Source organism: Equus caballus, chromosome 9 (assembly GCF_041296265.1).
Source record: "Equus caballus isolate H_3958 breed thoroughbred chromosome 9, TB-T2T, whole genome shotgun sequence".
NCBI classification, from domain to species: Eukaryota; Metazoa; Chordata; class Mammalia; order Perissodactyla; family Equidae; genus Equus; species Equus caballus.
The window spans coordinates 2,313,147-2,337,063 of NC_091692.1; the positions used below are offsets into that span (position 1 = coordinate 2,313,147).

General features: G+C 41.5%; 1 protein-coding gene across 1 annotated transcript in view; it reads left to right on the forward strand.

The window, feature by feature from the left end:
• CNGB3 (cyclic nucleotide gated channel subunit beta 3) overlaps window positions 1-23,917 on the forward strand; it is a 127,624-nt gene that overhangs the window by 92,662 nt on the left and 11,045 nt on the right. Inside the window, exons 14-15 of the mRNA XM_023648355.2 lie at window positions 6,264-6,347; window positions 15,198-15,316. Coding sequence (XP_023504123.2) covers window positions 6,264-6,347; window positions 15,198-15,316 — 203 coding nt within the window. The remainder of the gene's footprint in view (window positions 1-6,263; window positions 6,348-15,197; window positions 15,317-23,917) is intronic.

Below are 23,917 nucleotides of genomic sequence, written 5' to 3' on the forward strand. Positions count from 1 at the left end.
TTACCAGAAACGGGAGAAAATTTAATGAAAGTTCTGTTGCGCCACCTAGTGGCTTGAATTAAAGTTGCATCCGTTAGAAACCGAAGAGGACCCCACTGTCACCAGCAGGAAACCAGGGACCCAGAGATCCCAAATGCGGGGGTGGGTACCGCCAGTCCGTCAAGGCGAGTGCAGGGTGCCTCGCTACCTGCTGCTCCCGCAAAAATGCGGATCCCGTCCCAACAGGACACCTCCCGAGGTGGCCTTGTTTGTGGTTATGTGGCACATGGAGCCTGTGGCCTCAGTGGTAGGAAAGACGCAGAGGAAGAGTTTAGTACGTGAGCAACAGCCTGAGCCAGGAAGGACTGGGAGCGTCAGAATGAAGCATGCCTGCCACTCACACGCGCGGTGACACCTGCTCAGACAGGCCGGCACGTATGTCCTCCGGAGGACCCGAAATCAGAGCGTTAGAGGCACTGACTACATGTCAGTTTTCTTTTTTTTTCCTTTTTCTCCCCAATGCGCCCCCCGCCCCACATAGTTGTATATTCTTCGTTGTGGCTCCTTCTAGTTGTGACACGTGGGACGCTGCCTCAGCGTGGTTTGATGAGCAGTGCCATGTCCGCGCCCAGGATTCGAACCAACGAAACACTGGGCCGCCTGCAGCGGAGCGCGGGAACTTAACCACTCGGCCACGGGGCCAGCCCCTACGTGTCAGTTTTATTGGTGGTATCACTGAAAGAATTGTTGCTAGCCTTTTTTTAAGTATTTTGAACGATGAGCTAATAACCCGGGTGAACTCCATCAGTCTACCCATCCTGCGCAGCTGCTCTGTCTAAAGCACCAGCGGGTACCAGATCCGGCCCCCACGTGGTCCCTGCCCCCCAGCGCCGCACGGTAGGGTGGGGAACTGAGGAAGTAAGATCACATCCTTGGTTGTTGTGCCATGATGAGGCGACTCAAGACGTGTCAAGTGCCTACATCAGTCTCTGGCACCTAGTGAGTCATATCGTTGTTATTACTTTCATTACTACCTGAGAAATAAAACGGATTCCATCACAGGGGAGTTTCGGCTCAGGTGAAATCCTGTTCTTCAGGTGGGCCTGCCTGCTCACAGGAAGACGGATTGGACTCATCCTCACAGTTCCATCCAATTTGTCACTTCCCACCTTGACCGTGTGATGCCGAAGCTCCCAGAAAAACAGAAATACTGTCACTTCTCAAGGAGAACTTGAGATGACTTTGGAGATGACCATACAGATGACTTTTTTACTAGTGTTTGCAAATTTTGAGGGCAAGGTTGGGTCCAATGTCACATAGAACTCAAGGGGTTATGACATTATAGTACTTTGCAAATTATTTATCACATTTGACTGCTGGTCCCAACAGCTACCAAGAGTAGCATGACCGGCATGGTCAAGGGCACTGGCAGCTCACTCAGAATTCCCTGCCCCAGACGCCACGCATCACGTGCATAATTGGAGTGGAGTTCTAGAGGGGACAGAGGACTTCCTTTTATAAGGCTGAGTTGGAAGAACCCCTAGAGACCATCGTGTATTGCTTGAAGGTGACAAAGTCACAGTGAGTTACAAATTACTGATAATATCTTAAGTTCTGTTTTGGAGAAAGCAAGAATGAGCCTAGAAATGGAGAAATCCTACAGGACGGAGGAGGTAGGCATTCCAAAGATAAATTTTATCCACTTTACAATTGTGTTCAGAGCTTGCCATGATTAAAAGAAGAACTTCCTGGGTCTAGAAACCACCGTATAAGCTATAGGTTATGTTCTGAATAAAAGCAGAATTTTTCCCAGCTCCATTCAAATCTGCAGAATCCTTATTCAAATCTGTAATTCACAGTTTTTGTACAGTACTGCATTTCCCATTGTTGAAAATGGAGTAATCTCTAACAATTTCGTTCCTTACATCAGACCATATTTAGTGCCTAGCATACCCCCAGCCCTGGCAGACGCTGGGGATACGTAAGGGAATAGTACACAAATCTTGCCCTCAAGTTGCTCAGAATGCAGAGATTTAAAAAAAAAAAACAAAAAAAAAAAACACTCTGGTGGTACTCTTCCTCTGAAACCTACTGCACGCATGACCTTAGGGAAATAGTCAATAGACTTCCTAAGCTTCCATTTCCTCATCTAAAACCCAGAGGTGGAACAGCCCTGTGGCATAGTGGTTAAGTTCATGTGCTCCACTTCAGCAGCCTGGGGTTCACAGGTTCGGATCCTGGGCGCTGACCTACACACCACTCATCAAGCCATGCTGTGGCAGCATCCCACATACAAAATAGAGGAAGACTGGCACAGATCTTAGCACAGGGCCGATCTTCCTCAGGAAAAAAAAAAACAGAGGTGATAACAATATATTAATTAATGCCAGGCAGCACAGCAAGGTTGGAAAAATTAAATGGGTAAAGACAAGAAAATAGAAAATTTAATACAAATGTCATGTGTTAATGTAATGTTAATGTTGCTGCTTATACAGATCCTCTCACTTTATAGAAAAGGGGTCATTTATGAACCAATGGCTGTGCTCTGACTCTCTGTAAATTAGAAAATCTCGCAATGACTTCTCTGAAGGAAATGGAGCTGCGTTACAAGGGAAAAAAGCTAGCCCTGGGATGTGTTTCTTTTTAATCCTACGATAATGGTGCAAAGTGTATCTCAAGAAAATAATCATCCTCTGGAGGGGAGAAAAAGATAATTGTTCTCAAACACATCATCAAATATAACGGCTTCATGGTGCAAACTTCGTTTCAGCAAGCCCAAGAACAGAGGAGCAGGAGCGGGTCCTGAACCGCAGGCGCCCCGAGGCCACGGCACCTGTCCGCAAAGTAAATGTTAGGAGACAAGAGTCACGGAATTCACGAAATTGCGTGTTTACTTCCTACAGCTGCTGTGCTCCCTTTAATGACTGGATGCATGTTTTATGCGATTATGTTAACAGGAATTCGTATGCATAATGGTTCAAGTGCTTTTCTCTCAGGAAACCCAAGCTCTATGCTAAACGCTGTCCCTGTCAGTTCTACTGAGGAAAGCACTAACTGTCGCTCATCTGTGTTAGGGTTTATCTCCTAGTTTGGTCCAAGGCTTTCCGCTGATTGGGTTTCCTCTATTAGTGCTTTCTGCCAGTGAGCTCTCCTGAAGGACTGAAGAAAAGAGACGAACACAGAGGGGATTTTGTTCCTACAATCTTGGGATGTGTGTATCACATTATTTTTATTAAAATTAATAAAAACTAAAGTTGAGTTCCCACCAGTTCTTCTCCCCAGATCCATTCTCCTTCCACCCTGAGAGATGGCCACTAAGATGACTTTTGAGGGTATCCTTCCAATCCCCAGTTTTATGGCTTTATTTTACGTCCATATAAACGTCAACAACAGCCAGGCCTATTTCATGCAGCTTTTTCACAGTTGGAATCATACTGAATATATTCTATACCTTGCTTTTGTGCACACCACATTATTTCTTGAGTTCAATCTTACCTAAATAGAGAAAAAAAGAGATCTGGTGTGTTTATCTTAGCCACTCTGTGGTATTCCAACCTACAAATCTTCAAAATTTGTGTCTGTCCACAGATTGACATTATGTTGTTTCCAGCTTTTTCAGTATTAAAGACAATACTGCCACACACGTCTTTGCACATTTATATGGAACAGGAATTTTTGCCATAGGAAAACAACATTTTGAGTCATTAGTATTTCCTATCAATACAATTTAATAGAGTTCGGAATTTTTATCAAAGTTTATGCCAATAGGAATTGTTTGAGGAACGAAAATTTTACTTTTGACATACAGATTATAATTAAGATTGTAAAAATTAATGCCAAAAAATCAATTGTGCATTAAAAATGTAAGTGTAAGTGGGTTTTCTGAGATCTTCTGTTTCTCATCAGTTACAGTGTTACTCTCCATGGATCCGAATGAGAGTTCCCTTCACTGCAGTGATAGCCCAGACAATATTTACGCTTATAAACTTCCAAGTATATTCCTAATGAATTTTCCCTAAAACATCAAGGATGCTAACTTTTCTTAGTGGAGGAGACCCTAAGATCAATCCAAAGTTTGTTTGTGTTTCTTTTCTCCCACCAACATGCCTGGATGGTCCTCCCTCAATGCCTTTGCACCAGCTGTCCCCTCAGGCTGGGTACCTTCCCTCCTGACTGGGTGACTCGTTCCACACACCTCATCCAAATGGCAAACCTCTGTGAGATGGACTACGACCTACCAGCCGACTGTGGTCACGGTCTCGGAGTCAGACTTCTCATACTAGCTGTGTGACCTTGGGAAAGCTGCTGAACTTCTCTGTGCTTTGGGGAGTAACAGTAGCTACCTCATGGACCTGTTGTGAGAATTAACTACTTCTACACTATGGAACTCTCTTCCTTACCAGCATTCTCATTGCCCAAAGTCAACTGTTTGTTTTTTGCTTTTTACTTTACTTTGTGTTTTTCACTTTACTTTGTGTTTTTCTAAATGGGTTCTGAGTGATCAGAACGCCAATTTCTGAAATGAAATTACTCTGAACCAATGACAGCATTAAGAGAAATCAGGCACATGAGCCACATGTTTAGAGGATTTTTACTCAAAACAAAATAACCACAATTTTTAGAAAGAAATTAACGTTTGTGATTCGCTTTGGCAAATATGACCACCTCTAAGACACGGTAGGGATAAGTAAATACAAATAAAAATGATACACTTTGCACAAAACATAACAAGGAAAGCAAAGATAAATTTCCCTCTACCGGAAGGCACCTTCGTGTGTCTGCAGATGCTAATCTCACTCATCCTCAAGTGACTCAAATTGTCACCACACAAGCACCTTCCTGGTCTGCTCCTCTCTCCCACCCCCGCTCCCAGGCAGAAGCAGGGCCCCCGGCTCTTAAAAGTTTTATGGACATTTACCTGGGATGTCTTATGATGCGACAACTTCTGCCACCAGTTACAGCTATTCTGTTTACTTAAAACATCATCCCAGCTAGACTCACCCTCTTCATTGTTAATGCCTCCACGGTACAAAGACTCGCTCATAGCAGCTTCTCATCATATTTGTGGGACTATATTAAGAAGGCATTCCTGCCAGCCCTGGCCTTTTTTCTATCCCGGATAATCAAAAGCTGTACTTTTAAAATTTAAGAATAAAGCTTTTTAAATTCTAACACCAGCTTCATCTGAATGCTCCTCACCGATGGCTACTGAAGACACTTCGATCATAAATGATTAACTTTCCTTATCAGTCTAGCAACCCGAGGTCTAAATTTCATATGGATCCAGGTCAAGTGTTTGCTACTGAAATCATTACAGAAAGCAGTGACTGCTGAAGGAATGATCCTCCAGTCCACAAATTGGGGGCCGGTCCTTTGCTGCCCCTCCTCCCTCGTCTGCTGCTGACCGTGATTAGTTCTCCGCCAAATACTAATTCCCTGAAGGGACGCGCAGGACCGAGCACAAAAGGAAAACTGTGTTAGCAGCTCTGGAAGGCAAAAATACAAATATGTGGTGAAAGTAAAAGATTCAAAACCACAGAGTAAAGAGAGATTTTTGAAGCCTCTCTAGATTTTTCTTTAGCCATATCGATAAACTATTTATTTGGACAGAATGCAAATATAGACATATATTCTGACAAATCAAATTGTTTCTTACACTATTAAAGTGGATACAAATAGTTATTCACTCAAGAGACACTGCTTTTGTATCTATTGTGTCCACACAGTTTCCCTGCCTTTAAGAAGATGATAATTGAGTTGGGGAAGAAAGACATACAAGCTTGCAAAGTTGCTAATATCTAGCAATAGTATGAAAGATGTTATAAGAAAGAAACATAGTCTGCAAAAATTCTGATGTATCTCAGTCCTAATATACTAATAATCTATTCTTATCATTATTATATTACCATAATTATTAACAGCTATCATTAATTAAGCATTGTGTTACATTTTACATGAGTCAAATTTTAGCATTCTGAGATAAGTACCATTTTTACCCTCATTTAACAGGTGAGGAAACTGAGAGCTTGAGAGATCATGTAGTGGCAGGTAGTGGGGACAAGATTGAAACCCAAATCTCTCTCACCATGACCCAAACTCTTCCATCATACTATAGGTTTTTTTCCTTTTCTAAGTTTTGCATCAAGACAAGTCCATATCCATTGGCAGCTAATATTTTAGCGTTAACACAGACAATATCTACTACTGTTTATTTTCATTGCATTTTAAAATCATTTCAAATATTGGCCTTTTAGCTGTGTCTAAAGAATTATCTTTCTCTTTAGGGTTGTGACTCACAGATGATTTATGACATGTTGCTAAGATTGAAGTCCACTATCTATTTACCTGGTGACTTTGTCTGCAAAAAGGTGAGTGCATGCTATTTTGTCAGATCACGACTAGTAAATCAACACATTTGCGGAGATCACACATAGGTCAACAGCATAGTTTTAACAAAATTTGTCAAGAGTGAATTCCATAGAAAGAAATAACTGTGATATACAATTCTGTAAAACGGTAATGTGCTCTCAGAGTTCAAAATGGAACACGGCAATATGGATTTTATGACTGATATTATGGGATGTAAGTGTAGGTAGTCTGAGAAGTTGCTTTGTATAAATGTAAATCATCAATAGTCACACCCCATTAATCATAAATTTTAAAGTGGAGGAAAAAGTTATAGAAGCGAAAGGTGGTTCTGCCCTTTTTATGTCTTCAGCGAACTATCGGTTACCTCTGTTTAGCTCATCCAGTTAGTAGATAATCAATGCCACATTTCTTTAATTTTACTGTGCTTTTTATGATTACAAAAGTATTACATATTCATTATTTTTAAAGTGGAAAACACATAAAAGCACAAAGACAAAAATTCCATCACTCAGAAATAACCACTGTTAATATATTTCGACCTATCTTTTATGCTGATTGATGGATAGATAGGGCTTGTTTTACAAAATTGACACTGTGTTGTACTTATGTTTTGAAACTTGTTTATCATGTTACAGTATATCATACAGACATTTTACCTGTTATTAAGTAATCTTCTACAGCCTCATTTTTTAAAGCTGCATAATATTCCAGTCTGTGGATATATCATGATCAATTTCCAAATGTTTGCTATTATAAATAACTCTAAAATGAACACTTTTGCACATATATGATTATTAACTTAAGTGGGGAGAGAAGGGATGATGGCGTTGAGTTTTATATCTTGAGAGACTAGATCAATGGTGAAGTCAGTAATCAAAATAAAAAGCAGAGGAAGATGAGCAGTTCAGAGAAACGAGAGATGATCCAAAACCCAGAGGAGTTCAGAAAAGAGGGAGGGTGAGAAGCAGTTACATCATCCAAAAGAATGTGTTAAGTGCTGTGGGAGAAGGAAGCACAATCTATTGTCAGATTCAGAGGAGGAACACTTGTCCCGCTGGGGTACTGGCAAGGTTTCCTGAAGAAGATGATGTTCAAGCTGAGTCTGGATAAATGAATTGGCGTGAACCAGGTGAAGGAGGAAGCAGGCTTCCAGACAGAGGGAAGAATTAGGACGAGCTAAGGCAGAAAGGGAGGAACTGTGTCTGCAGAGGGAGCGCAGAGAACTACAATGAGTCACAGGTCATCGCTTCTCAGCCTTTTGGCTAAGATCAAGCATACAATGAGTCACAAATTAGAATAATTTTAGTATCGTTTATTCAATAAAACTCAATAAATATTTTTTAATGCAGTGGGCCAGGCACTGCATCAGGTACTGAGTATAATGGGCAGTGAGCAAAAAAAGACGGTTCTTCATGATCAAGTGGGATTTATACCAGGGACAGAGGGATGGTTCAACATCTGCAAATCAATCAATGTGATACACCATAGTAACAAAATGAGAAACAAAAACCACATGATCATCTTAATAGTCACAGAGAAATCATTCAACAAGAAAGTACCTCAACATAATAAAGGTCGTATATGACAAACCCACAGCCAACATCAAGCTCAATGGGGAAAAACTGAAAGCCATCCCTCTGAGAACAGGAACAAGACAAGGGTGCCCACTCTCACCACTCCTATTCAACACAGTTCCAGAGATTTTGGCCGGAGCAATTAGGCAGGAAAAAGAAATAAAAGGAATCCATATAGGCAATGAATAAGTGAAATTTTCACTGTTTGCAGACGACATGATCTTACATATAGAAAACCCTAAAAAATCCATTGGAAAGCTACTAGAAATAATCAACAATTACAGCAAAGTTGCCAGGTACAAAATCAACTTACAAAAATCAGTTGCATTTCTATACTCTAATAACGAACTAACAGAAAGAGAACTCAAGAACACAATCCCAGTCACAATCACAACAAAAAGAATAAAATACCCAGCAATAAATTTAACCAAGAAAGTGAAAAACCTATACAATGAAAACTACAAGAGTTTGCTGAAAGAAATTGATGACGATATAAAGAGATGGAAAGACATTCCATGCACATGGATTGGAAGAATAAACATAGTTAAAATGTCCATACTACCTAAAGCAATCTACAGATTCAATGCAATCCCAATCAGAATCCCAATGACATTCTTCACAGAAATAGAACAAAGAATCCCAAAATTCATATGGGGCAACAAAAGACCCCGAATTGCTAAAGCAATCCTAAGAAAAAAGAACAAAGCTGCAGGCATCACAATCCCTGACTTCAAAATATACTACAAAGCTACAGTAATCAAAACAGCATGGTACTGGTACAAAAACAGGCACACAGATCAATGAAACAGAATTGAAAGCCCAGGAATAAAACCACACATCTATGGACAGCTAATCTTTGACAGAGGAGTTGAAGAATATACAAGGGAGAAAAGAAAGTCTCTTCAACAAATTGTGTTGGGAAAACTGGACAGCCACATGCAAAAGAATGAAAGTAGACCATTCTTTTACGCCATTCACAAAAATAAACTCAAAATGGATCAGAGACTTAAAGGTAAGTCCTGAAACCATAAGACTTCTGGAAGAAAATGTAGGCAGTACACTCTTTGACATCAGTCTTAAAAGGATCTTTTCAGAAACCATGACTTCTCAGGCAAGGGAAACAATAGAAAGAATAGACAAATGGGACTTCATCAGACTAAAGAGCTTCTGTAAGGCAAAGGAAAACAGGATTGAAACAAAAACACAACACACCAAATGGGAAAAAATATATTTACAAATCACATGTCTGACAAAGGGTTAATCTCCATAATATATAAAGGATTCACACACAACTCAACAACAAAAAAATCAAACAACTCGATCAAAAACTGGGCAGGGGATATGAACAGACATTTCTCCAAAGAAGATATACGGATGGCCAATAGGCACATGAAACGATGTTCATCATCGCTGATCATCAGGGAAATGCAAATCAAAACTACACTAAGATACAAACTTACACCCATTAGAATGGCTAAAATAACCAAAACAAAAAATTGAACAGATGTTGGAGGGGTTGTGGAGAAAAAGGAACCCTCATCCACTACTGGTGGGAATGCAAACTGGTGCAGCCACTATGGAAAACAGTATGGAGATTTCTCAAAAAATTAAAAATAGAAATACCATATGACCCAGCCATCCCACTACTAGGTATCTACCCTAAGAAATTGAAATCAGCAATTCAAAGAGATCCACCCACCCCTATGTTCATAGCAGCATTATTTACAATAGCCAAGACATGGAAGCAACCCAAGTGCCCATCGACGGATGATTGGATAAAGAAGATATGGTATATATATAATGGAATACTACTCAGCCATAAAAAAGGATAAAATGGGCCCATTCACAACAACATGGATGGACCTTGAGGGGATTATGTTAAGCAAAATAAGCCAGATAGAGAAAGACAATCTCTGTGTGACTCCACTCATAGGTGGAAGATAAACAAACACGTGGACAAAGAGGACAGATTAGTGGTTACCAGGGCAAGGAGGGGGCACAAAGGGTGAAGTGGTGCACCTATAATATGACTGACAAATAATAATGTACAACTGAAATTTCACAAGGTTGTAAACTATCATAAGCTCAATAAAAAAAAATTTTAAAAATAAAGATGGTTCTTGTCCTCTAGAGGCTCACAATCTCATGTGGGGTATTCAATTCACAGTGTACATCAGAATCACCTGAATTTAGAAGTCTGAGCTCCATCCCCAGTGATTCAGTTAGTCCATGTGGAGCCCACCTATTGATATTTTTTAAAAGCTCCCAGATGATTCTAAAATGCAGCCAAAGTTGAGAATCGCTGGCCTGATGGAAGAGACAAACAACAAATGAAATTACATAAGTGCATAACTCCAAAATGTGCTAAGTTCTATAAAGGAAAAGTAGAATTTATCAGGAGAGTGTGTACTGTCAAAGGCATTTAATTTTAGATCGGGGGTTGAGAAGGGGGGAAGTTGTCTGGTTGTCAGGCATGACCTTTGTGAAAGCTAAAGAGGAATAGTTCTGTAGGAAAGAAAGAAAAATATTGGAGAGGACAGCATTTCAGATGAAGCTTGGAGCCATGAGGTAGGCCAAGCTTAGCACATTCGAGCTTAGCAGAAGCGAGTGATCCACTGGAATGTTAGTAAAAGACAACATCCAGCAGAGCGTGAGGTACTTGAAGGCCTCCGGGTAGAGAGGTAGTGTGCACAGGTGGAAGTCAGCCTAGCCCATGAGAGGATGGAACTGGAGGTGGATCTTTGGGAACTGGCATATAATGGAAGCTGACTCCATGAGACGCTCCAGAAAAGGTGGGAGAAGAGGACCAAGGCTGTAACTTTGAAGAATACCAGTGTTTATGGAGCAGGTCAATGAAGGAGAATCAGAGAGAGCAACTGAGAAGGAGCTGTCAGAGGTAAAAGGAAAATGGAGGAGCGACTGCGATGCAACTGAAACCGAGAATACACAACCCCACGGAAATTAGCCCGAGTTAAAAGTAGGCAGATTGGTGATACAAAATCATTTTCATTAAAATGGAAAATACAAGCCACAGCTCGCTTCCAGGACTCCTGTAGGGCAGTGGTGCGTTTGGAATGACATGGTCTTAAAGCCCCAAAATGGCCTTTCAATTTGTTCCAAAAGCAGCAGGAACTGAAAATTGAGATAACGCATAGAAACTTGAGCACCCGTGCCCCTAACAGTGCAAATTTGCTTAACAAAGTGTGAAATGCTGAGTAGATACAGTCTCCTCATTTCTAATACCTCCCTCGTATCACGTCCATCACTCAATAATAAAAAAAGATCAGTGAACACAAGTGAGGGAAAGAAAGAAACAAGCATAGGAGAGCAGAAATGAGATGACCAGCTACATGTGTTTTTTCTTGTTTTTGAGAGAGGATTTAAGTCTCAGTGGATGTTGACAGAGATGAAAAGTTGTTACTTGACCAGATTTTAGACCGGTGAATTCAGCTTAGTTTTTGCTTATCATTTCCACAAACCACTGTAGGAAAAGAGAAGAAAAAAAATTCATGTTTTATTGGAGGTTGCCTAAATAATTGAAGAAATGGCAGAGTTCGAGACTGAGTTTGCAGACGTGCTTAATCCTCAGGACAGCTCCTAAACTTACTGAGGGGGTGGCATGCACTGCTTCAAAGAGCATTTGGGTATTTTCCCAGCATTGATTTGCAAGAATTAATTTGAGTGTCATAATCCTGCCAGTAGCTTCAGAAATGGCCTTCAACCAGGAACCCTGAAAATCTGAAGTGCTGACTCTCTAAGGGCCATGTAGAAGAGGAAGACAATTCCTCTACCCTCTAGGTCCTTCTGGCTGGCCTAAGAATTAAATTGACATGAAACAGAATAACAGGAGAAAATTAAACAAAGCTTTATAACATGCATACATGGGAAACCCAGGGAAGCTGAGTAACTTGCCAGAATGGCCGAGGTCGCCACCTTTAAATATCATTTTCAGCTAAAGACAGAGGAGGGTGTTGGGGGAAGTGGTTTGGGACTTCAAGGGGGTGGAAGGCAATTTACATGGAGATGGAAATGCAAATGGACCAACTGCAGACAATGTGACCTGAGGGAAACATTTTACATCACAGCTCAGTTACCTTATGGTGTTAGCTCCTTCCTGGAACAGGCCCTTCTATTTTAAGTTCTTTTAGGCAAGTTGCGGGGGAGGTCAAAGTTTCTTTCACTCTTTTGTTCGGGAAAATAATCAAGCCAGAGAGACACATTTTGGGGTGGCCAATTCTGATCCCCCACACTTACCTCAGTCTGCTTGAAGTTCTTGCATTTCCACACTTTCTCCAAATTAGTGCATAAGCCAGCCACCAGAGCTTGGTTTGATCTTATTTTGCAAATGCTGTCAGACCTTGTTCTCTAAGGAATATCTACTTCATTTGAATGCTAATTAAACTTGCAGGAAAGGCTTAAATTAGCCTAGAAATATGCGAGAAATACTGGAAGTTTCGGTTCCTTGATTATGCCAGATCTCCTCGGAAAATTATTGAAATGATCATTAAAAAATAATTAAAAGTGCTGAACTATATTTAAGTACCCATTATGTACTTCTACCTCCAGTCAGTTGTAATAACTGCCTTTGAAAAATCATTCCGGTTCCTTGAGAATTACTTCACGGAAAGAATGAGGAATACGACCCTGTCCTAATCATTGCTTCCTGGAGTATCTCTCGGAAAACTAATTTTCAGACACTTTCCCTTACTTTTAAAATAACTCATAGCTATTTTATTGGTTTTTAAGAGAATGGTCGATATTGGATTTGTGATTAGACGCCGTCGTCTGTACATATTCTGTAGTCAGGTGATGTAAGTGCTGCTGGTTCTAATGCTATCGTCCTTCAATCTTGTAAGTTTGCTCAAGACACTTAACTTTTCAAGCCTCTACCTCCAATTTTTAAATAATAATGATATCCTTCCTATCTGACCTCACTGGAATTTTTGCAATAATTAACTCAGTTAATATCTTTTGAAATGCTATACAATTATAAAGTAGTAGCATGTTCCAATTAAACAAAGGCAGGAATAAAAATAAAGAGCAATGTAAATATCAGATATTATTATTATTTTTAAAAGTACTATGCCAATGCAAGATATTATTATTGGCATCGATATTGGGGAAATAATTATAAGATCCATATGTATTAGAATTTCTACTTTGACCTATATTTGAGAATAAATGGGTTTTGCACAACGCAAAATTTAAACATGCTTCCTGCATTGCTCAGGTAGGAAATGAGCATTCTATGTTCCCTTTTATTTCTACTAATTACCGTCATGGAGCTTTGGCTAGTCTGCTAAGCCAATCTGTGCCTTTATTTTTCTTTCTGTAAAAGGGAAATAATAGTACTTCCTGTAGCTTCCTCATAAAGATAGTGGGGAGATAAAATGAGAGTTCCAACTTCACAGATGTTAACTAAGAAGTGAAGTGTGAAAACTTTAAACTCAACCTAACAATTATAATACAACAATAATTAGTGTTCGGGAAAACAACCCTCAATATTAAAGGACTTCAAAACTCACCAGAGAATGGTTAAATTCTATTTCCCTCACTCATAAATGAGTGCCTCAGGGCTGGGCTGGCAGCGTAGTGGTTAAGTTCATGCTCTCTGCTTCAGGGGCCCGGGGTTTGTGGGTTTGGTTCCCGGGTGTGGATCTATACACCACTCATCATGCTATGCTGTGGCAACATCCCATATACAAAATAGGGGAAGATTGGCACAGATGTTAGCTCAGGGCGAATCTTCCTCAGCAAAAAGAGGAAAGTTGGCCACGGATGTTAGCTCACAGCTGATCTTCCTCACCAAAAAAATAAAAATAAACAAATAAATAAATGAGTGCCTCTATCACAAGCCCGCTTAACATTGGAATAAAGCAGACCTGTCTCAGCCAGCACAGAGCATAAACTGTAATCAACGTTGCTTAATCCTGAGCTAATTTTCGTGCATTCTACCCTTTGAAAATATGGTTAACAAGAATATTTGATTAACTCAAATGACCCAGTCCCGTCCTGAACCAAGTAAGTCAATTTATTACATTCGTGCTATATTTTTTATAGCTCAGGGTGATCAAGACTTAACTCCCTAAGATATACAGGTACTGTTATCCGAATCGTTTGCCTAGTATTATGCGAACTGGCTTACTCGGAGTTTAACAGCTTTTCTTGGCCCAAATGCCATTTAGGTCTCTTGTAAGACATATTTATTCTTTTTGGATCTTGGAGTGAGAAGATGTGTTCCAGGGGTCCCACAGCCACTCACCAGTGTGGGGATTCGCCCCACTCAACATGAAGTTATATTTATGGATTAAGATTTATTACAGGAAATCATACAGTGCAGGAAAAGATATAATCAGCAAAGACAAGAGAAACCAGGCATAGGCTTCCTCTGTCCTACTTCTGAGAAGGTCACATGGATGCATTTTTCTCTCCAGCTGTGGACCAGAGAGACAAGGGTACAGTATCTCCACCTAGGGCAGCCCATCGGAGCCTTGGGGTCCAGAGTTCTTAAATGGGGCTGGTCACAGCGCCACAGGACAAGCCATGCTATAGACCTGAAACTAGATCCCAAGGGCACAGCACAAATCTTTGTGTTTACATTAAACAGTGCTGACAGCCTCATGCATCTTGCCACCCTGCCTCAGGCATGCAGAATGACACCATTAACCAGTGGCCCTGTGAACGTTCCAGGAGGTTAGTTCTCAGGGTTTGAACAAGGGTCACGGCCCAGGCTCTAAGAATCCCCAGAGATAAGCAAGAACTGAACAAAATAACCTGTTGCATTAACGCTTTCGTCTCAACGTGGAACAAGAATAATGCTTAAAGGTCTCATGTGCCCCAATTGCTAAAACCAGACCCCAGTGCTGTTGGCAGAAGAGTAGAGCTGCCCTTTGAATGGCTGTAGCCCATGCTCGTTGGATAGACCACACGCCTTCTTCAAAGCACAGCAGTGGTCACCAAAGCCAGAGCCTGCTTACAATCTGTCATTTCCTCTATGCATGCCCATCCCTGGAAGGAGGTGCTGCCTGACGTGTCTCCACGTGTCCGGGGTGGCATTCTGTGCTCATGTGTTGGGAAGCATGACTTTTCTAATAATTTCCTCCCATGTGGTATGTCCAACCAATGTCCATAACTACCTCAGGTCTTAAGATAATTACTTTCACATTGATGTTCCTTGCTTCCTTCGTTTACATTTATTCCTCTAGAAGACTTTCTGTTTCTTAATTTGGGGAGTAATTGTCAAAAATAAAGTTCCTCTTTATATTCGGCATATAGGGAGAAATTGGCAAGGAAATGTACATCATCAAGCAAGGAGAAGTGCAAGTTCTTGGAGGCCCTGATGGTGCTCAAGTTCTGGTTACTCTGAAAGCTGGGACAGTGTTCGGAGAAATCAGGTATCTGAAAGACACCTCATAAATATAGAACTCTGTCGCTTACCATAAAAGGAAAATGTTAGGATGTAAAATAACTAAAAGTTCCTGCTCCAATCTATCAAAGGCTTGATTGTGCCGAGAGCATTGATAAGGTAAGCCTTTTCATCTTTCTGTTTATCCCTTCCTTCCCCAAAAGACATGGCTCATTCAGCTCTTTAGTCTCAAGATTTAGGTCAGTGACCTGCAGGAGGTAGATATTCAGTGTATGTTGAGTGACTATGTGAATGAAAGAATGAATGACTAGTGAAAGAAGAGTTTGGGAGAGTCAGTGGTTGTTAGAATGTCGGAAGACTTGAACACCAGGCTAAGAAGCAGTTGGAGTAGGCAAGTGACAACGGTCAGAGCTGTGGGACCAAATTGCCTGAGTCCATGTCCCAGTTCCAACACTTAACAAGCTCTGTTCCTTTGTTCTTTGATTTCTCTGTCCCTCAGTTTCCTCATCTGAACAGCTATCATAACAATAGTCCACATCTTATACAGTTGGTTAATGAGTTAATTCATTAAAAGCACTTAGGACAGTGTCTGGAATCTATTAAAAGCTCAATAAATACTAGTGTTGATATTATTTCCTATTGGCCAGGAGAAGTTTATCCTCCAAGTCAGTCCCCAAGAGTGAGAAAATAGACAAGTAAGCATTTTGTGGGTTAGATACTTCTGTATTCATTATTGCATTTAAACATAATCATTTATCCATCCAACAAATTTTACTGCATGCCTGGTACATGCTAGGTTGTCAGGTGCTACTCCAAACTCTGGGAATAGACTGCGAAAACAGTCAATAAGATGTTGCTCCTCTCAGAGCTTACAGTCTTGTGGGGGGAAACTGACAACAAATAATTAACTAGAAAAGATAAATTCACATTGTCATAACTGCTATGGAGGCAAAAATGGTTAGAAAGTGACTGGAGACGCTGCTTCAGCTACAGTGGTCGGACAACCTCTCTGGACAGGCAATATTTGAACTGAGATTTGAAAGATTAACTGGAGCAGCCATCCGGAAATGGGGGAAGAGCCACCCACTTGATGGAATGGCAAGGCCCAGAGCTGAAGCAGGCTTGTCTGGTTGAAGGACAGAAAGGTCAGCACTGCTAGAGGTCCATGAATAAGGGGCATTGTGGGGAGATGAGGCCAAAGGTGTGAGCGAGGACCAGATCACACAGGGGCTTTTAGGCCATGGTAAGGAATTTGTATTTTATTCTAAATGCGAATAAATGCTAATGGAGGGTTTCAGGCAAAAGAACAACACAATCTGAATTATGGTTTCAAAAGACCCCTCCACCAGCTGTGTGGAGGAGCAAGAATGACATAGAGGAGACCCACTGGAAGTCAGCTACAGTGGTTCAAGTGAAAGATGCTGGAGTCTTGAACTAGGATGCTGGTCTTGAGGTGAAGAGAAGAGTGTGCTGTCAGGCAGTTACTAATATAGTCATTTCACAGTTGAGGAAATTGTAATTCCAGGGCGCCCATCATCTTGCCCAGGATAACATAACCAATAAGTGGAAGGGACAACATTCAAACCTGAGTTTCATGGATCAGGGTCCAGTGACCTTTCCACCGCAGCACAGAAGAAAACTGTTCATCCAAGCACTGATTTCATAGTTGCTAAGAAGTTATCTTCAGGGTTCCAGAGATGGATAATTCCAGATGACTTCATGTTAGCGTAATTAGTGCTTCTTTAGAATGCTGAAGCATGTTGTTTATCTATTGATCATGTGGCTTCTCTTTTTATTTTTCCTCCTTGCTTAAAACTGTATGAGCCCTCCTGAGGGGCTCCTGCTCTGGAGCAGTGGCAGAACACTTCTCAGAATGTCCAGGATCTGAGTTCTCTGCCTATTTTCTGTTGCTTCCTTACCGGGGTGTCCTCGCAAAAGTGATTTAATATTTTAGTGACTTAATAATCACTATAATGTTCAAGGTCATAAAACATGCAACAGTCTTATCTGAAACATTGCAGAAATTAATGAGCTGACCTCTCCCAAGGGTTGAGCACTCCCTGAAGAATAAAGCTTTATAAATACAAGTGTGTTAATTGCTGATATTATCATTGCGGGAGGAAATACTCTGGGAATAGAATCCAGGTGCTGCTGGGTTGCAGCTGAAAGGAATCTTAGATTCTTGACAGCAGCTTCTCAAATAAATCTCCTATTAACCATTTGGTTTCTAAGGCGAAATTGAAACCAGTAGACCAGACAAGCTCTAAACTCACTCAATAGTCTGGTTAATTCAAGCTAAAGGAAGCTTTTTGCCTTGATTCTCTTTTTGGCTATGGTTGAGGAGAAACAGGAGGCCTCTGGCTCTTCCCAGAGACCCACAGGCTTCACAGGCCCACAGCCGTCACACGCTGCTGGAGCTCTGGTTATTTATTCCAGTGATGGAGGCATGCCTGCCAAACATCTTGATACTGGAAAGAGCTAGTAATCGTGTTTACTACTCAAAAATGCTGTGACCTTTGTGAGGATGAGCTAAATCCGGCACTATCACGTAGCTTTTTAAAGAGGGTTCTTTTTTCTTAGGAAAAAATAAGAAAGAAAATAATTGAGGGCTTTCAAGGACATTATGTGTTCATCCAAAAGAGCAAAGCCCTGACTAAAATATAGATTTACAGCCTGTCACGGAGAAAACCCGGACTGCATTTCCAATTAACATCTGAAGAGTGCTGACACCCCATTTTTAAAGGAGAGACCCGGGGTCTGCCGAGGGGAGGCCTTGTGGGGGTTCTCACTCCGCTGCGTCTTAGTCACTGAATGTATTCAAACATTTCCTATCCTCCTTTTGCATCTGTGAAAATCTCACTTTTCTTGAAACACAACTGAATTTTTACCCTTGGTGTTGCGATTATGATTTCAATAGGATTCCCTGCTGGTTGTACCTCTCTTTGGAATGTTCTCACTTTGGAATATGCCAGCTAGCCCTTCAAGACCCAATTCAAATGTTACCTCTGTGAAGTCGTCTCCAGCCACCCCCAAAACAACTAGCTGCTCCCTGTTCTATGCTTCCACAGCATTCCATTCACAACTTCACTACAGTAGTTACCACTCATTTATAATTGATTTGTGCAAATGGATCTCCCCAACAGACTAAGCTATTAAAATATAAGAACTAGAACTTCCCCACTGTATTTGACCAGCAGCTATATAAAAACTATACAGTGTGCTGATTTTCACTCTATCTTGCCTCTCTTCAAAAATAATTTGCAGGTGCTGTTCAGCAATTTTTAAGTAATTAAATAGCTAATTGCAATTTGATAAAAACAACAGAAAATTGTATTCAGGACCCCTCACAGCATAACGTGAGGTTCCTCAGAGAAGGCCATGCACGGTACGGTGCCAGCCATGAGGGTACAAAGTGAACAAGAAACAATTTCCTCCCTCAAGGGCCTTACAGATAGTGAGGCAAGGAAACGAAAGGGTTCCGTGCCGGGTGCTTAGTGCACGGATTGCCCCCAGCGATGAGAGGAGACACAGGATGCTGGGGAGCACAAAGTCTTCATTGAGGACCCATGTGTCCTTGGATTGGGCAATTTCTTGAGGTGATTTGGGAGCTGGAGGCAGACATTTCAGTGCTCCTCAGATGAGGTGTGGAGACAATGACGGGCACACAGGTGAGTCCTGGGAGCCCCTCCTGTGGCGTATGGAAGGGATTATTCACATAATGCCTGTGGGGGGTTGAATGGTGGCCCCCACAGAGACATGTCCATGCCCTGACTCCTCGAACCTGTGACTGGGACCTGATTTGGAAGAAAGGGGTCTTTACAGATATAATTAAGGATCTCAAGGTGATGTCATCCTGGTTTATCTGGATGGGCCCTAACTCCAATGACAAGTGTCCTCCCGCGAGACAGAAGAGGAGAAGACACAGGGAGAAGAGAGGCAGAAATAGGAGTTATGCAGCCACAGCCAAGGAACTCCTGGAGCCATGAGAAGCTGGAAGAGGCAAGAAAGATCTTCCCTTGAGCTCTCGGGGGGAGCACAGCCCTGCCAACATCTTGATTTTCACCCTCGGCCTCCGGAACTGTGAGAAGATAAATTTCCGTTGTAAGTCATTGGTTTTGTGGCAACTTGTTACAGCAGAGCTAGGAAGCTAATAGAATGCCAAACTCTTTAAATTGGTAACTTTTGAGATTTTAGTAGAATAAAAAAAAGGCACGCTTGACACCTCCCTCTACTCGCCCTGACTCTCTTCTCCACTCCACACGGCCGGTCCATCTCCAAGACTGTGATTTCACCTCCTCCGTGTGTCTCCAGTCATCTGTGTCTTACCTGCTCCATCGCGCCCACTTGGGTGCAAACGGCCTCCATCCCTCAGTGGACCACCGCCGTGGCCCGCTCCAAGTCTCGACTCCAGTAACCGCCTCCTCTGCAATCGAGTCTCTACTCTGCATCCAGAGGGATCTTTCGGAAACACAGATATGATCGTGCCACTGCCCTCCTGCTTGAAACCATTCGATGCTCTCACACTGTTCTCGGGAAAGGGAGCACAGTCCTCATCCTGACGCACACGATCCGGCAGAGTCTCGGCCCTGCCTACAGCTCTCCTAAAACTCAGTCCCCAGGCTCTCATGCAGACTCAGTTCCTCGAATGTGCCACACTCCATCCAGCCACGGGGACATCTTTGCACCTGCAGTCGCCTCTGCCCGGATGCTTTTCCCAGCCCTTTACCCAATCTCAGCTTCTTTTAGGACTTCCTTTATTCCCCACTGTAGGGACCTCCTGGGTCTCCTTGCTACATGCTCTGGTTGGACTATACTCAATTCTTTCGGAGCATTTATCTTTGTAGTCACACTCCTTGCTGCCTTTATTTCTTCCGTGTCTTTCTTCCTCACTACATTGTAAGCACCAGGACAATTACAATCGCTGTGCCAGTGGCACTCTGCACCCTGATGTCCAGGGAGGGGTTGGGCAGGTTGGAATCCAGCCCACATCCCACTCCTGAGCCATGAGCCCTGTTTTTGTGCTCTCCGTCATGCACAAGGTCCCTTTACTTTGCAAAAGGGAGCATTTTTCTGCCCAAGCTTTGTGCCCACGAGTTTGCATGTGCCAGAGAGGTGACATTTTTCTATTTCGCACAAAGACATGGGCTCCCAAGGACCCTAGCAGACACCGCATTTTATTTGTTCTGCACTCAATCCCCAGCCCTTAGGGCAATGCCTGGCCCACATAAGTGCCAACCAATTAGTTATTTATAAATAAGCAAATGTAATTCTCTTTCTGTCTTTGCAAATGTACTAATACACATTCATTTTTGCCATGAATATGCATATTCAGCCTTGTGCCCTTTTTGTCAGTTTTCATTACGAAGAATAGCACTGCTATGTTTATCTTCATAAAATTATTTTCTTTTTTTTAATTTCTTTGAGGTTTATTCCCAAGAGTGAAATAACTAGGTCAAAAGGTAGAAACATTTCTTCAACTCTTGTAATATAGGGGCAGATTATTTCCCAGGAAAATTGAACCAATTTACGATACACCATGCAAAGCAGAGCTATTTTTCCCTGGCGTCACTGATGTTACTTTGTTATTCTCATTGGTTTCACATTTTGATAGGTTGTTTTAATTTACGTTTCTCTAAATAGTGCCTAGAAAATAATAGATCCTCAATAAGTATTTGGTAAATGAATGAAATCCAGTGGGCCTGTTTACTTCCATAAATGTGATCATTTACCTTCTGTATTTCTTTCTTTGTTCACTATCTTTTCCTCATCCTACATAACAAGTTATTATGTAGAATTTAGGCAGTGATGTATCTTTACGTGTTTTAGGTAGTCTGGTTTTCATGTAAAATATTAGGTTCTGACTTTTCACCCGTTGTATTGGTCAAATCACCCATTCTTCGAATTTTTTAAAACATTTACTTTATATCATTGTAAAAAGGCCAAATATTTTGAAAAATAATTTTAAACCTCCTTTTCCCCTCCAAACAATGTTTGCCTATTTCTCCTGAACACTCAGTTTTTAAACTGGGAGTACCGAGGGAGACTTCTAGTTCTTTGGACTATTTTAATTCCTTATTCTTACTTTTCATCAGAATGACTCTGTCATTCCTTTCCCCCTCCTCCGCCTTTCCTAAAAGACAGAAACAGTAGATACATTAGAAGTATGAGCAGGAGTAAGAAGATTGATGAATATTGAAGGAGAAAACTCTTCATTTCCATTTTTCTTCCTATCTCAAACCTGTGAATGCTACATGTGTTAAAAACGTGTATTTGCATTTCCACTACATCCTTTTGGATATAGTCTCTTTGCACAGCACCTTTTTCTTAGAGTGAAAAGCAAACCTCATCTAAGTTTCACAATCTTCCTGTGAACAGCTATACCATCAGTACCGTTATCTAAACGTGTATTCGAATATTTAGGACTCCTCCTTAAGTAACTTTATCCAGTGTCTCTAATTCTATGGAAATCAAGGTTCTTTACCACCATTTGGAACAGCAGAGCAGGAGTAAAGATTCTGCTAGTCAGACCCTGGCATCACTCATCTCACCAGCCTGACTGGCTTGCTTTCTTATTTTTCCTAATGTCCGTGGGCAAATCTGTATTACTGAAATAGTAACAAGGACGTCGTTACAGGATTAGAGTTAGGGTGTGAAGGAAAGACCCCTTGACTCGGATTTGAATCTTGATGATGAAACTCTTAAGTGTTTGTTCTTGAGTAACTCACTTGGCTGATTCTAGGCCTCGGTGTCCATGTCAGTAGGTACAGGCAAGAGCACACCTCTCCTGACTGGCGTGGTCATTCATAGATTATTACACTGTTAGCTATTTTGACCCCAAAGGAACACTTGGTTACACTGGTATTAACGAAGTGTTGGATACAGCCAAGTACAAAAGCAGTCTTCTCCTGGGCACTTGAAGGATGTAAAGAAATAGGGCACAGAATAAAATGGACATCTTGGTTTTTCTCCCTCTCTTCTTCCTTAGAACTTTTCCCTAAGACTCATTGTCCATCCACTTCCTCTAAGGCTGATTCAAGTCTGAAATCAAGACCTGGGGGAAAAGGGGCGCCATATTTTGTATCTGTGAAATCTAAACGCTTGACTCTGATAAAAATCCGTGCCTACAGATTTTCCTCAAACTATTTTACAAAAAATGTTCCAGGCTACCGTGTGTCTGCCTTGCAGTATTTTAGGAACATCAAAGTGTCCGCAGAGAGAGCGCCTGGCAGGGGCCACGCCGGAACCCCCTCTCACATTTACTCACCTGCAAAAGTTTTCTCAGAATTTATTTTTAGTGAAGAGGTAAAAATTGTCAAGCCACAAAGTGTTTCCAATGACATTGAAAAGAATAAAAGAATATCTCAGAAAAAGTCTACCCTGGTGATCTAGCCTCATGCCCTCCAGTATAATCCAGTTGGAAATTTGCTTAACAAGGACAGGCATTTGAAGTTTTCATCTCTCACTCGGCCTTGGGGGTGATACTCTTTCCATCGATAGTATTCAGAGTTAGTTTTACTTCTATTCTAGGAAATAATTCTACAGGAAAAAAAAAATCCTTTTAGACTAGAAACTTCTTTATTTCGGGAAACATTCTCATTTTTTACAGTTGTCAAAGCATTAATCATTCTGTGTTTAAGAAGTCTGTCTAGGTTTGCATTCCAACTCCACAACTTGTGAGCTGTGTGACTCAGGGCAAGTTACTCAATGGAGATTTCGTTTCTTAGTATCTATGTATATGTGAATAAGCATGTGTATATCACACGCATAACGTGTGTATATGTATATATGTATATGTGTGCATGTAACCCCCATGTTGCTACTTATCCCTGACTCTTACAGAGGTTGGCACACACAGGCCCTCCCACACTGAATATACGTCCTCTCTCTGACATTCGCACAGCTGCCCTCGTTCACTCAGCCGCTTTTGGCACACTCGCACCATGATGGTTAACTTTATGTCACCAGGCTAAGGGAAGCCTAGATAGCTGATACAACATTGTTTCTGGGTGTGTCTGTGAGGGTGTTTTGGGAGGCGTGTAGCATTTGAATCAGTAGACTGAGTAAAGATCATCCTTACCGATGGGGATGGGGTCATCCGATCTGCTGAGGGCCTGAAAGGAACAAAAAGATGGAGGCAGGGCAAATTCACCCTCTGCTTGAACTGAGACATCTGTCTTCCGCCCTCAGACAGCAGACATCAGTGCTCCTGGTTCTTGGGCTTTTGGACCCAGGCCTGGACTTATGCCACATGCTCCTCCCTTCTCTTCTCAGGCCTTTGGACTAGGAATGAATTACACCGCCAGCGATGCTGGATCTCCAGCTCGCGGACGGCAGACTGGGGGGTTCTCGGCCTCTATAACCACAGGAGCCAATTTCTATAATAACCCTCTCTCGGTAAATATATATGTATATCCACATACTTCCTATTGGTTCTGTTTCTCTGGAGAACCCTAAGTAATACAAAGCTATTACACTTATTGTTAATTGTTACAATTACATACCACAAATTAGACTTTAAAACTTCTCAGCCAGAAATTTTACGTAATAGCACTTTCTTCATAATTAAATATCAGGAGTCTATAAATGCTTATTTTTCCTTAAAGATGATCAGAGACCTATAGTAGGTACT